The following is a 15817-nucleotide window of genomic DNA, read 5'->3' on the forward strand; positions in this document are numbered from 1 at the left end:
CTCAAGTTGACATCTTTGGGCTGAGACTTCCCATCAGACGGGAAAAGGAGCTACTTGACAGTGAGTTGGCAGATGACACAGCAGTTTACTTGGATACCACACCACAGATGCTCACTTCTTTCAGGACAGCATTGGATTTATTTTGCTTGGTGGCGGGGGCACAGATAAATTGGCATAAATCCAATGGCTTTTCGATCAGTGATGAGGACACTCCAATTTGGGGGCTTGACATAGGATTCAGAGGGGTGTGCCAATCAGGTATTTGGGCTGCCAGCTTGGGTTCAGAGGGGTGTGCCAATTAGGTATTTGGGCTGCCAGGTCGGCTTGGATATTTCTTCCACGCAGCAGTTTGCTCTTGTGTTGGAGAGCATCAGGAGGAAGCTCCTTTTTTGGAGCTCAGCCAAACTGAATCTTGCCTCTAGAGTTATGGTGGTTCGTTTGTTCATGCTAGTGCCGTTCTAGGGACTGCATCACTCAGCTCAAGAGACCGATCAGAAATTTTCTTTGGAGTGGGCTTGCAGCACTTTGCTCCCGTGTTGGAGAGCATCAGGAGGAAGCTCCTTTTTTGGAGCTCAGCCAAACTGAATCTTGCCTCTAGAGTTGTGGTGGTCAACTAGGTCCTCTTGGCCACGGCCTGGTTCGTTTGTTCATGCTGGTGCCATTCTAGGGACTGCATCACTCAGCTCAAGAGACCGATCAGAAATTTTATTTGGAGTGGGCTTGATGGCACAGTAGATGCATTAGCCAGGGTGGCTTGGGAGACCCTCATCCTCCCTACACAGGAAGGGGGTCTCAATATTATTGATCCAAATTTACAGTGCAGAGCTTTACTCTGCAACATGGTGGTGCGGGGACTTATGCCAAGGCAAGAGCCGTGGAAGGCATTTTTTATTAGCAGCATACAGGCGTGCACACCTTCTTCAAGAGGAGACTGCATGAGCAGGATTAGGTGGATTTTCACCGCAGCTTACCTCAAATCACCTTCATCCCCTCTCATGGTTGCCATACTAAAAGCATTGGCCAGTTTCAGGAGCACTCTTCGAAGGATTCCCCCTTCCTCTCGTGAAGAGATTGATAGGCAACCGATCATGTGGAATGACAGAATATTGGATGATCATGGTAGACCACTTGGTGCCTCACTCTACATGCAGTGGTCCAGGTGGGAGAGGGGACCCGCCTCATCATTGGGGTCATGGAAAGCTTTCCGCAGGCTTCCAGAGGAGACCAAATCTTAGTTGACAGGACATCTTAGAGGGAGTGCAGGGAGGATCTTGCAGATTGAGGCAGCCCTTCCGCACCTTCCAGCGGATTGGGTAGACACAGATGATATGCCACTCACTTGCTCCACTTGGGCAGGTACTTTTGTGACAGGCGGTGTTCCTCTTCAGGTTTTGGCCTTCGAGATGCACATGAGGATGCTTTGGTTTTTAGTGTGCATGATGGTGGTGGATTGCTCAGGTCCACAGAGGACATCTTGCTTGAGTCTGCTTGAATTTCAGCCTATCAGGGTTGTAGGTCTTTTGGTGCAGGGATCAGATTCAAAGTGGTTCCTCACTTGCTCCACTTGGGTAGGTACTTTTATGACAGGCAGTGTTCCTCTTCAGGTTTTGGCCTTTCGAGATGCACATGAGGATGCTTTGGTTTTTAGTGTGCATGATGGTGGCAGACTGCTCAGGTCCACAGAGGACATCTTGCTTGAGTCTGCTTTTCAACCTATCAGGGTTGTAGGTCTTTTAGTGCAGGGATCAGATTCAGAGTGGTTCCTCAACCTAGACCCCCGGCTTCTCTCCACTGGATCTTGGAGACTTTGGCTCTACGGGGGAGTTCCCATTAGGTATTTGCAGTGGGACCCTAGAGAGTGGGAGTGGATTGACGCAGGGCATCGAGAGAAGAGCATCCCTTCTTTTGTTACACGGTCAGTAATGCCAGGAGGTTCTAGCTCAGTAGTAGAGGTTGGAGACCTTCCAAAGTTCCTCATTAGGAGACATTTGATATCACCGCGGATTTACAGAGGTGCTTCTGGAACAGACTCTGGAAATCCCACAGAAATAGAAAGATCACTCTTTTCTTTTGGCTTTCTATCCATGGTGGGATTGCAATGAACCTTTGGAGATCTAGGTTCGGAGCCGACCCTACTTGCCCTCCTTGCCTCTCTGCTTTGGAGACTATTCAGCATTGCTTATGGGATTGCAGACAGTAATGCCAGAAGATCCTAGCTCAGTAGTAGAGGTTGGAGACCTTCCAAAGTTCCTCACGAGGAGACATTTGATATCACTGCGGATTTGCAGAGGTGCTTCTGGATGAGAGACTCTGGAAATCCCACAGGAATAGAAAGATCACTCTTTTCTTTTGGCTTTCTATCCATGGTGGGATTGCAGTGAACCTTTGGAGATCTAGGTTCGGAGCCGCCCTACTTGCCCTCCTTGCCTCTCTGCTTTGGAGTTTATTCAGCATTGCTTATGGGATTGCAGACAGGCGAGGATGATTTGGATGGGGGTAGCCAGAATTTTCAGTCACTTTCCCCACTTCCCATTCTTTATGACATGGGGCTCAGTGGCTTGGCTTTCTATTACAGGGCCTCAGGTATTCTATGAGAGACTTGACTCCTCTCACGCCATTTCGATTCGAAGTCATCAGGTTGAGTCATGTTCTTTGGATGTGATACCACACCTTCCTTTTGCAGCTGTACATGCCTCTGTGGATACCTCTTGGGAGATTCTAGAGAGCATAGCAGCCTGGCATATCTAAAGAGCCAGATGCACAGAGGCATTGGAGGTAACTCAGGTTCATCCCTCACACACATTGGCTAGTATCTGGACAGACATCTGGACAGACACTGTACATACCTTGATGGACGTATGGACGAGTATGCAAGGAGATCCTGTGCAGCCTCAACTAGGAGGGCTTCTTTCTTCAGGGAATGGAAGGATTCTCCTTTCTTCTCTGAGACTTCTTCAGGGTTGAGGTGGCACTTTCAGCCTCAGCCTTGGTTGTTTTCCACCTCATTCTGAGGAGGTTTATTTATCCTCATGATTTCATTATGTATTCCACTTTGAGCTTGCTCTTGCGGGTTTTTTCTCTTACATAATAGAAGTCTCTTTCTTGGAAAAAAAAAACAAAAGTTCCCCTATGAAACCAATGTTTCCTTGGTACAGGGGGTTAGGGGCATTAATGTGCCACGTGTCAGGCATGCAGCCTACCAACTCCAATTTTAGCATCTCCCTCATATTAGGGAGCAACTAGCGTCCAATTCTGGAGCCTGTTCTGGAATTTGCCATCTCCTCCTATTTGCTGCGCGAGACCTTCTCCAGGCTGCAGGCTGCTATCTAGTTGCTTTTCCTGGCTCTCCCTTCCTGTTGCATGCAGTCCAGGCTAGGGAGCATCAACTGCGAGTTGTCGGAGGCCATCCTGGTGCTGATCTACTGCTGTACGTAATCATTTCCTGCTGCGGGTACCTGTGTACGGACTGTACGGACATGTCATACAGCCACAGCCTGTACGGACTTTGTTGCAAGCGTTTTGAACTTGCACGCAGCCTGAGGCAGACTTTTGGTTGCCTTGAATTAGGGTTTCTTGCTGAGAATCTCTGTTTTGAGGTCTTTGGCGGGGTTTTGGATACCACGGGCACCTGGGTTGTTGGTTGCAGCCCGTGCTGTGGGCGCGCAATCCCGAAATTCCAGCCCAGTTTCTCTTTCTTTTCATTGTGGGATTTATTTGTAGTTTTTCTATTTGAGATTCTCTACGGGATTCCTTGGGTTTGTTACAATCACCCACTTATAGAGGGTGAACGCAAGTTGATACCAGGTTGTTGAGGTCAGAGGATGCCTATGCCTTGCTCTAGCAGGCATTTTGCACTTGCACGCAATCTAAGGCAGACTTTTGGTTGCTTCGGATTAGGGTTTCTTGCTTGCGAATCCCTGTTTTGAGGTCTTTGGCAGGGTTCTGGATACCATGGGCACCTGTTCTATGTGGAGCAAGGGTTGTTGGTTGCAGCCCGTGCTATTGACGCGCAATCCCAGAATTCCAACCCAGTTTCTCTTTCTTTTCACTGTGGGATTTATTTTTAGTTTTTCTATTTGAGATTCTCTACGCGATTCCTTGGGTTTGTTGCAATCACCCAGTTACAGAGGGTGAACCCAGGTTGATACCAGGTTGTTGAGGTTAGAGGATGCCTATGCCTTGCTCTAGCAGTTGATCTATGCCTTGCCTTACTCTAGCAGTTGGGATGCACGGTTTGCCAGTTGATACCAGGTTGTTGATATCAGCCTATGCCTTGCTCTAGCAGTTGGGATGCACGGTTTGCCAGTTTGATGCAGTGTGGGCCGGTGAACAATGATGCCAGTGGGAACAGTTCAGGGTGCACCCTAGTTGTAATTTTTCTATTACTTTTTTTTTTTTCAAGAAAAAGACTTCTATTAAGTAAGAGAAAAAACCCGCGAGAGCAAGCTCAAAGCGGAATACATCATGAAATCATAAGGATAAATAAAAAACCCCCTCAGAGTGAGGTGGAAAACAACCAAGGCTAAGGCTGAAAGTGCCACCTCAACCCTGTAGTAGTTTCTTCTATTACTTTTCACTAAAGAAGAATAAAGAAATACTACAAGGAGCGCCAAGTGTTTGGGCCAATCGGTGTCGTCGTGTGATCATTGAGTAGGGGCATTCTAGCCTCACCTATACTTTCATTTATGCTATCTGTTGTGGTGAGTTTAAATGGATGCTAAGTGGCAGTCATTGATGGTGTAATCAGAGTTAGTTGTGGTTTACCACCCTTTGGGGTTTCGAAGGCTGGTTACATGTACTCTGTCGGCTTCATAGCCAAAGAGACCATGAAGAAATACGAACTAAGCATTTCGTACATCAGGAGGTATTGACTCTAATCCTAGCACAGATGTTCAACCATGCGGTATGCCACAGCTTCCCACCTGCTTGGAGTACTAGCACCATTGTACCGATACAAAAAGTAGAAGATCCTTGGCCAAGATTTATGGTTCAGAGGGCTCTAGGGGGACAATGGCAGCCTTCACATAGATGGATCTTCTCACAGGGCCCCCTTACGGGGAAGGGTTCCCCCTTGATGAGGAGCCTTCACAGGGTCTGGCAGAGACTGGCAGGGGGTCCGTGCTCCGCCCAGATGCAGAGAGGAGTTTGAGCACCAGCCCCTCATGTGGCACCCAGAGATCAGAGATTAAGAGGGACATATGCTAGGATAGAGGATTCACATTGGTTGGGCACAGTGGGACAGTGGTCCAGCACGGTCCTTTGACCATTGGAGCAGATTACCCATGGAGGCAGAGGCGAGGCCCTAGCGCATCTGCGAGGCACAGGGCAACGGATGGGAGAGATTGACTTAGCCATTCCCGAGTCTTGGTGGGAAGGACTTCGCGTTTGGAGAGACAACAAATGGTTGGGGTAGTTTTCCCGTATTGGTGTTCCCTTGAGGATGTCGATGCGGCGAGGCAACACACACCCCGGCTTCTTCCGTGTAGGACCTGGAGGCCTACTCCAGCCTCTCACTAAGAGAGGCCCCGAGATGGATGGGAGTCTTGATGGGATTCACTGGCAGATGATCAGAGTGGTGGGATGTTTGGGGAAAGAGTGGCACATTGACCCTCCCAGTATCTCAGAGCCACCCAAATGTTCCAAGTTGTGATGCAAGCTACCCTAGTTGCCATCTGGCAGGATATCATTTACACTCTACGGTCCACCTAGGAGCGTGAGACTCCAGGCTCCAGAGCGACTATGGTTGTATAGTCCCCCTACTTGGCTGTTAGCCCCTGTACCAGAGATTCCCTAGGCAGTGAGCTGGGTTTCTCTGGAATAGGTTGGTTTCTTCTTTCAACCTTTTCCGGTTTTTCCCATACTCAGCACCTTCAGGGCTGCTATTTTGTATGAGGTTTTCTTTCAAGCATATTAATAGAAGGTTCCTTTCTTTGAACAAAAACAAAAAACAAAAAAAGACAGAGGGCTCTAGGTCAAGCAGGTTTTTGAAGACATCACTCCACCCTAGAACACATCTTCACTCTGAGGGCAATCATTGAGGAGGCGAGGTCTAGATGTCAAAATTTCTATGCTTGCTTCGTAGACTTTCGAAAGGCCTTCGACACTATCCCATGATCCTGCATGATCAAGAGGCTACAAGAGATGTAGATTCCAGAGATCCGAATTTTGGGGGTGATGAGCATGTATGAGTCCATCAGAGGGAGAGTTTGTGCTCGAGAAGGCCTATCAGATTGGGTTGAGAGAACGATCGGTGTGAAGCAAGGATGCCCCCTTTCACCGACTCTTTTCGGACTCTACATTGATGAGATCACATCCTTCATAGACCACCTAGGTGGCGAGGGGTCAGTACTTGTTGCTGATTTGATGATATAGATACTACTATATGTAGATGACATAGTCCTCATACCATCTTTAGTGGAGGGACTACATAGATATTTAGAGGCCCTAGAGGTGTTTTGTAAAGAGAGAGACTTCGTAGTTAACCTTGGGAAGACCAAGGTTATGATCTTCAACACCTCACCAATAGTACTTCGTTGACAGAGCTTCACTTACCGAGGGAAGCCAGTGGAGCTATATAGTGCAGCCCTACACATACTTAGGGAGAGTTTTCACAGGATCAGCTTCACGATGACCCACGCAGCCAAAGCACAACTCACACGAGGACGGGGTGCTCTAGCCCGACTAGAGAGACAATGTTTTCAAGCTCACTTTCAAGATCCACCAACAAAGGGCTGGCTTTTTGACACCTTAGTGAGGCCGGCTGCTATGTATGCAGCACCTTTCTAAGGGTGTGATCTCCCGACGACAGAGTGGAAGAAATTTGAGAGGCTACAAGTGACCATGACATCTAGGATGATTCGGAGTAAGCCCTCAGTCCCATAGTCTATTGGGCACTTTTTACAAGATTCTGGCGAAAGCCATCAGTCTGCAGCTGCAGGTTTTTCTTCCAGATTTGATTCATGACACGTAGACAGGGTTTGTGCATGGCAAAAGTATATTTGATAACATTTTCTCATTTTGGGAGGCCTCAGAATGGGCCATGCAGAGCCGCCAGAGATTGGCCATTCTACTCTTGGACTTTGAGAAAGCTTATGACAGAGTAGACTGGGATTTTTTAGAGGGTACTCTATCCCACTTTGGTTTTTCAGATGCATGGATTAGAGGAGTATCCTCTCTCTACAGATCAGCCCATAGCCAGGAGCTCATTGGGGGGGGTAAGAGGGGACAGGTTTCAAATTTCGAGATCAGTCCACTAGGGATGTCCTCTTGCCCCTTTTCTTTTTCTGTTTGTGGTGGAAGCTATGAGTATCTACCTTAGATCTCAAGCTGATATTTATGGTCTGAGGCTTCCTATCTGCCGGAAAGAAGAGCTCCTGGATAGTGAGCTGGCAGATGACACGGCTGTTTTTTTGTATGCCACCCCCAGAACACTCACTTCCTTCCGGACAGCCTTGGATTTATTTTGCACGGCTACATGTGTGTTGGAAAGGTCACCTCCCCATCTGTAAGCCCCCATATGAGGAGAGCATGGGGGGGGTGAACCTAGGGTTTGAGTGTCTGTCACATGGGCATCTGATTGGATGCCATGTGGGCAAGAATCAAAGAGATGGAGGGTACCTAGAGCTAGGATGGATGTGCAGCAGCAAAATGCGAAGCAGTAGCTAGCACAAGGAACCCAGAATAAGAAGCAATCACATGGCGCTGACATCTACAGGGTGTACGGCTCTGTACGGAACTGGGAGAGGGCCTGGCAGAGGCGCAGTTATGGCAGGATGTGAGCAGATGCGGAGCAGCAAATATGGCTGTCAGTGGGCAGAAGGCATGCCTTATATAGGCTGGACCCCTGCCTTGAATGGAGGGCCAAAGGCCCTGGAAGTTTGGGCCATAAAAGCCCCGGGTTGTGAGCCCTTATAGGGTTGGACCAGCCACAGACTGGTCGGCCAGTCTAGTCGGCCAGTCTGCTGCAGGCTGGTCGGTATTTTTACCACCCCTTGGGACCCTATAAAAGGAGGTCCTTGAGGCCTCACTTCACATCACTTGCAGCAGCAGGAACCAGCAGATTGGAGCAGCCAAGGAACCCTCTCTTGGGCCTATATATCAAGAGGCGAAGAAGGTGACAAGGAGCTGCAGACTGAGAGCTGGAAGAGCTGCCCACCTAGGCAGTGGTGCAAAGACAGCAAGGTGGAAGGGATCTGGACGGAAAGTCTACAGAAGCTCGAGGTGGAGCATGCGGGCTCGAGTCTAGAGATAGCCAGCTGATAGGAGAAGGACCTTGTGGTAAGATCAGAGGACCACACCATTGGTGGGACTCTGGATCTATCTCTTTTGTATTGTGTCCATAGTTTTGGACAAAAATATATATTTTTTGGTGGTTTCTCTATCTGGCCGGTTCATTGTCTATTGATGAGTCTGCACATCTATTGAATGCACATAAGTAAAGAAGTTTGTGATTCCACACCCACACCGCACACTGTGTGAGCTCCTGGGCATTACTATAAGTCTTCCGTTGCGTGTACCCTCTGTTGGGTCATTTCTAACAAGGTGCACACATTAATTGGCATAAATCCAATGGTTTTAGGATTTGTGATGGTGACACCCCAGATTGGGGTAATGATATTGCCTTCACTTGGGTAAAGAGGGGCGTCTCTATCGGATATTTGGCTGCCAGGTTCGGGTGGGCATCTCTCCCTCACAACAGTTTACTCCGGTGTTGGAGAGCATCAGAAGAAAGCTTCTTTTCTGGAGCTCAGCCAAGCTTGACTTGGCTTTGAGGGTGCACACATTAATTGGCATAAATCCAATGGTTTTAGGATTTGTGATGGTGACACCCCAGATTGGGGTAATGATATTGCCTTCACTTGGGTAAAGAGGGGCGTCTCTATCAGATATTTGGCTGCCAGGTTCGGGTGGGCATCTCTCCCTCACAACAGTTTACTCCGGTGTTGGAGAGCATCAGAAGAAAGCTCCTTTTCTGGAGCTCAGCCAAGCTTGACTTGGCTTCGAGGGTGGTGGTGGTTAATCAGGTTCTTCTAGCCACAGCATGGTTTGTTTGCTCTTGTTGGTGCCACTCTAGGGATTGTATCACTCAGCTTAAGAGGCCCGTACGAAACTTTTTATGGAGTGGTCTAGATGGCACAATAATGTTACAGCTAGGGTGGCTTGGGAGACCTTGATTCTTCCTACAAGAGAAGGGGGTTTGAATATCATCCACCCGGATCTACAGTGCAGAGGACTTATGCCAAGGCAAGAGCCTTGGAAGGATTTCTTTATCAGATGCATACAGTCTCACATGCACACTTCAGGAGAGGAGTGGACACATAGCACCAGATGGGTTTTCACCACAGCCCGTACGAAACTTTTTATGGAGTGGTCTAGATGGCACGACTAATGTTACAGCTAGGGTGGCTTGGGAGACCTTGATTCTTCCTACAAGAGAAGGGGGTTTGAATATCATCGACCCGGATCTACAGTGCAGAGCCTTACTCTGCAAGGTTGTTGCGAGAGGACTTATGCCAGGGCAAGAGCCTTGGAAGGATTTCTTTATCAGATGCATACAGTCTCACACGCACACTTCAGGATAGGAGTGGACACATAGCACCAGATGGGTTTTCACCACAGCCCACCTCAGATCTCCCTCTTCCCCTCTTATGGTTGCTATCCTGAAAGCATGGGCCAGCTTCAGGAGTACACTTCGCAGGATTCCCCCATCCACCCGTGAAGAGATTGAAAGGCGGCTATCATGTGGAATGATAGTATTTTGGATGAGCATGGCAAACCACTTGGAGCTTCTCCTTACATGCAGTGGCCAAGATGGGAGAGGGGCCCTGCTTCTACCGTGGGAGCATGGAAAGCATTCAAGAAGCTTCCTGCAGACCAACAGGCACAGATGGTTCTTAATCTCAGAGGAAGTGCAAGCTTGATGCAGCCTTGCCCTTGGATTGGGTGGACACAAATGACATGCCTATTTCTTGCTCCACCTGGATGGGGGCATTTTCCAGATTGGGAGTTCCTTTATAGGTGATTGCTTTTCATGACACACATGAGGATGCCTTAGTCTTTGATGTTTCTTTGGGGGGGAGGCTGTCCAGATCCACAGAAGATATCTTGTTGGAGGTACCGTTTCAGCCAGTCAGGATAGTGGGCTTCATGGAGCATGGCTCTCTTTCATAGTGGTACTTGGATCCTGACCTACTTCTCATTGGACTGGGCTCATGGAGGCTGTGGCTCTATGAAGGTGTCCCAATTAAGTTTTTGTAGTGGGACCCTAGGGAATGGGAATGGATAGATGAAGGGCACCGAGAGAAGGACATCCCCTTCTTTCGTTACATGGTCAGTAATGCCAGGAAATTCCAGCTCATCTCTAGGGGTTGGAGGCCTACCAGAGCTCCTCATTGGGAGAACTTTCAGATTTCTGCTGACTTGCATAAAATTTTTTGGCAGAGGCTCTAGAAATCCCACCGGAATAGAAAAATCACTCTCTTCTTTTGGCTTTCTATTCATGGTGGGATAGCAGTGAACCATTCATTGGAGATCCAAGTTCGGGGCTGACCCTACTTGCCCTCGTTGCCTTTCTGCTTCGGAGACAATACAGCACTGCCTTTGGGATTGCAGACATGCGAGAATCGTATGGAAGGGGATTGCAAGACTTTTCAGCACTTTTGTTCGCCTCCCCTTCTATATGACCTAGGGTATGACCTGGGGATTAGTGGCTTGGCTCACTCTCTCAGGGCCCCAGGTTTTCTTTGAGAGACATGACTCCTCTTGGGCTCTTCACATCCGATGACACCTTGTAGAGTCGTGCTCTCTAGAGGATGTTCCGGCCACTCTCTTTAGGGCTGCTCATTCCTCAGTTGACTCTCCATGGGAGATCTTAGCTAGCATTGCAGCATGGCACATTTGGAGAGATGCACTGAGGCTTTGGAGGGTTCTCAGGTTCACCCTTCTCAGATCTTGGCCAGTCAGTACTTGGACAGGTTCACCCTTCTCAGATCTTGGCCAGTACTTGGACAGATATGGTACACACTCTGATGGCCATTTGGGCGACCAGGGCTCCTCTCGAGCAGCCTCCTCCAAGAGAGTTGCTTTTCTCAGAGATTGGAGAGACTCTCCCTTCTTTGCTGAGACATCTAGAGGGTTGAGTTGGCATTTTCAGCCTCAGTCTTGGTTTCTTTCTACCTCATTCTTCTGAGGTGTTTTTTATTACATGCTTAGCATGTTGTATTTCCGCACAGATCTTGGCCAGTACTTGGACAGGTTCACCCTTCTCAGATCTTGGCCAGTACTTGGACAGATATGGTACACACTCTGATGGCCATTTGGGCGACCATGCAAGGCTCCTCTCGAGCAGCCTCCTCCAAGAGAGTTGCTTTTCTCAGAGATTGGAGAGACTCTCCCTTCTTTGCTGAGACATCTAGAGGGTTGAGTTGGCATTTTCAGCCTCAGTCTTGGTTTCTTTCTACCTCATTCTTCTGAGGTGTTTTTTATTACATGCTTAGCATGTTGTATTTCCGCACAGAGCTTGCTCTAGCGAGTTTCTTTCTTACTTAATAGAAGTCTCTTTTTGGGAAAAAAAAAAAAAGTGCCCAAAGTAGCTACTGCACAAAAGTGTACACATCTTACTCGTCGATGATGTGTCGAAGATGCTCATGTCGAGCATGCCTCGAGGGGGACAACCTAGGGTTAAGTACCCTTGCCTCAAACAAGAAAGTAGTAACGATATATTTTATTCATTTTATGCATAGCAAGGGCAGAGAACCCATGTGCCCAAAGTAGCTGCCGCACAAAAGTGTACACATCCTGCTCATCAATGATGTGTCGAAGATGCTCATGTCGAGGATGCCTCGAGGGGGACAACCTAGGATAGAGTACACTTGACTAAAACAAGAAAGTACTAAAGATATATTTCATTCATTTTACGCATAGAAAGGGTAGAGAACCCATGTGCCCGAAGTAGCTGCCGCATAAAAGTGTGCACATCTTACTCGTCGATGATGTGTCGAAGATGCTCATGTCGAGGATGCCTCGGAAGATGTGTCAATGAAGACCATAGGAGCAGCTACCAAGGGAGATCACGTCATGACTCTCAATGTGCCAATCAGAGAGTTACCGAATGAGCAGAAGAGGCTCAAAAAAATGAGCGAAAATGTACTGTAGGAGATGACGAGGTGTGGAAAGACTATTCCCCGCTGTCGGAAGCCTCAAGTCTATGTACCAAAAGATGTGTCGATGAAGACCATAGGAGCAACTACCAAGGGAGATCACGTCATGACTCTCAATGTGCCGATCAGAGAGTCACCGAATGAGCAGAAGAGGCTCAAAAAAATGAGCAAAAGTGCTCAAAAAAATGAGCGAAAATGTACTGTAGGAGATGACGAGGTGTGGAAAGACTATTCCCCGCTGTCGGAAGCCTCAAGTCCATGTACCAAAAGATGTGTCGATGAAGACCATAGGAGCAACTACCAAGGGAGATCACGTCATGACTCTCAATGTGCCAATTAGAGAGTCACTGAATGAGCAGAAGAGGCTCAAAAAAATGAGCAAAAGTGCTCAAAAAAATGAGCGAAAATGTACTGTAGGAGATGACGAGTTGTGGAAAGACTATTCCCCGCTATCGGAAGCCTCAAGTCTATGTACCAATGTGCCGATCAGAGAGTCACCGAATGAGCAGAAGAGGCTCAAAAAAATGAGCGAAAATGTACTACTGTAGGAGATGACGAGGTGTGGAAAGACTATTCCCCGCTATCGGAAGCCTCAAGTCTATGTACCGGAGTGTCCATACAGTTGAAATGACTTGTGGGTAAGCTCGAGAAGCTCAAATCACTGGTGGAGGTCACGGGAGTCCAAATCTAAGCAAAAAATACCAAAGGTAGCCTAAAACTGCACGGAATCGCCTTCCGATAAATCGAACCTCAAAAGGTCAAAAAACAACCGCTGGACTGAGTTTTTGGCGACCAACTGACGAGGAATGTCCGCCAATGCTGAGGGAGAACCACGAACTGATGCAGGAGTGAGCTGAACTCACAAACGAGGACCATGAGCAATCACTAGGACACCAGGGTACTTGATGGCGAGGAACCATGGTGAGGCTTTGATACCATATGAAGGAACATGGTGGAGAGAGAGAGACAGAGTAGACTACGGAGAGAGGAAGTGATACTCAAAGATCTCGACATAATGAAATGGAAATGAAATGACTATATAGAGCAATGAACCAAAATGAAAGTACTCACATGTAGACCAAAGCGCTTGTAGCTTGATACTTGATTGATTTGACACTAGACAAGTACAGCTCTTATATAAGAGCACACACACACATTTGAACACCTATGCATATGGGATAGCTCCCAATATGACACGTGGCATCCATAGGACTCACTAGACTATAAAACACCTACTAGACACCTAGTACACTCATTTTTTACTCACTTAAGCTTCATATTCCAACAACTGGCTTCCCCCATTTTAGTATAGGATGCACTGCTAGAGTCAATCTCATCTCGTTAGACCTCCTCCAGCTCAATATGTCTTGAACTTGGGGGGACCAGGAGTTCCCTACCAAGATCCAGTCTACCACGAGCATTTCTTGAGAGTATCGGAGTATGGACTCCGATCATCAAGCCCCAATACCTTGATTGAGGATTGCTATTGGATAGATGTGAGTCGAGGATTGAGGATTGAGGCAGGGAGAGCTGCAAGCATACCCAGAGAGCACTTTCTGGGTAAGTCGAGATAGAGGAGCAAGATGGGAGGAGCAGTTTACGCAGTAGTAAGCAGGTTGGGAGCAATGGGTGAAAGAAAATAAGGAGAACATATTAAAAGGCTGCTTTTACAACTTTGGGATTCCCATTTCTCAACACCTTTCCAAATATTTACACTCAGTGCACAAAGACCCTACTGTCAACCTGCGTGGACTCATGAATGTTGAAAGAGATTTTTCAATGATCTTGTGATTCTTATCAACAACAAGAGCCTGCTAAGCAACTCTCAAGAGTATATTTTGAGTCTTGGGAACATGGACTTATAGAAAGCTAGAACATAAAGGATAACGTTTAACTTGTGAGCATTCTGCTAACCAGCAAGAATTGTGTCTATAATTTTTGGGTAAAAGAACTCTATCTATAAAACTGGAAAGCAGATAATAACTTCTTCTTTTTTTGCATCTACTAAGAGAGCTGAGTAATCCCAATTTTTCTTCAACCAATCTCAAACTAAACAAATAAGGGAGAAGATCATTTCTTTCAAGAAAACGTAGGGTTACAGACCTGAAGGTTGAGTTTTTCCAAATTTTCATGTTGTGTCAACCAGTCCACGCTCCCCACCTGCTCAAGCATTAAACATTCTTAATTACAGTTTTGCAAGCACGCAATCCTGCTTGTGTGTGTGTGCGCACACACACACACCTATTATATTATACAGGTGGAATTAGCATCTCTAACATGTTTTTATGCCTCCAAGCTCACATGACAGATACTAGGAGAAAATTTTTATATAGAAAAGAGATGACTTGTTCTTTCTACAGTTTGGTTCTTGACTATGATTGAATATGGCCAATCGACTCGATTGTTCGTCCTTGAACAAATAAGCGTTTTACGCTTAAGAATAGAGTTCTAACATGAACTCATAAATTGCAGTTTCTGTGTGAACTCGCAAGTGTCATAGCAGAGCGCTCCACAATCTTTTCATAAAAGAATGTCACAAAATAAGCGTTACTTCTTCTTTAAGGAGGTTAATTATCTCAGAAACTTGAAGCCTCGGCTCCAAGGAGATGTTCACAATGTTAGTAAGAACATCTCCAGCATATGAACTGCAGGTTATTCTACATAGGTTTAGATGGCTGTGGCGATAAACGGTCGGTAGCATAGTTCACTTTGGGAATCTTATATCTTGATCAAACGTGACGTATAACGTGATTTGATAAGACTACTACTCTCACACAACCTTTTTGTGCGAATTGATGTAGGCGTGCCGCAGTGAAATTAAAACGGGCTCAAAATTAATTCACTCTTATACAGCAGGCTAAGCGTACATTAAGCAACGCAATGTATGCAGTGAGCTCGTGAGGTGCAAAGGGGCTTGACAACAGCGTTAGCTGGGGGGGGGGAACTAACCTGCTCGATGTCGAATGCCTTAAGATGTTCCACCATGTAGTCTGCTTCGGGGCTTGAAAGAAGAACCTAAAGAGCGAGCAATCCAAAGTGAGCGCGACAAAGAGAGGTAGGCAAGAGCAGAGAGAGGCAAAAGGGGGAAAAGGAAATGCTGACCCCATCCTCAGGTTTGAGGAAGGCGGGTCTCTCGCGAGGAGCTGAAGCCATAACAAACAGAATGGAGTGTGCAAAAGAGTGAGTGAGTGTGCAGTTGGTTATGAAGGTGGGAAAGCTCGCCCCAACGGTAACTCCTTTCAGCACAGCGGGAATGTCCTTCCTTTAAACGTCTTCACACTCATGCTTTCCCCTATAGACCTTCGAGTATCGTCTTTATACCTTACCCAACAAACCAGCGCAAAAACTAGCACAACCACTAAGAGTCACTCTACACCAACCAGTTTGTGCGTGGCTCTACTAGTTGGCGCACTGGTTGCTGCAATTGGCTGCCCCTTTCAAACGCCCTTTTATGGTTGGTTTTTTAGGGGCCGTCTTGCCACTCCAAATGGTCAATTGAGGAGGCTGTAGAGTCTACCCCCCCCTTCTTGGCCCCCTCTACCCCCCATTTGGCTTGAAAAACCCTCCAATTAGCATCTCGATTTAAGGAGGCGCAAAATTAACGCCACCTGAGTGGAGATCGACAATGGCCTGTCAAACGTGTGTGCACACATCCAAAC

At 47.2% G+C, this 15817-nt stretch overlaps 1 protein-coding gene across 1 annotated transcript in view; it reads right to left on the reverse strand.

The window, feature by feature from the left end:
- LOC147903894 (uncharacterized) overlaps positions 1-15341 on the reverse strand; it is a 29472-nt gene extending 14131 nt beyond the window's left edge. The window contains exons 1-3 of the mRNA XM_087372357.1: positions 15261-15341; positions 15108-15173; positions 14262-14318 (exon numbers count right to left, since the gene is read on the reverse strand). Coding sequence (XP_087228483.1) covers positions 14262-14318; positions 15108-15173; positions 15261-15311 — 174 coding nt within the window. The 5' untranslated portion in view covers positions 15312-15341. The remainder of the gene's footprint in view (positions 1-14261; positions 14319-15107; positions 15174-15260) is intronic.
- Positions 15342-15817: the final 476 nt, after the last annotated feature.

Source organism: Dipteris shenzhenensis, chromosome 3 (genome assembly GCF_047967505.1).
Source record: "Dipteris shenzhenensis isolate YYH24624 ecotype China chromosome 3, Dip_SZ_1.0, whole genome shotgun sequence".
NCBI classification, from domain to species: domain Eukaryota; kingdom Viridiplantae; phylum Streptophyta; class Polypodiopsida; order Gleicheniales; family Dipteridaceae; genus Dipteris; species Dipteris shenzhenensis.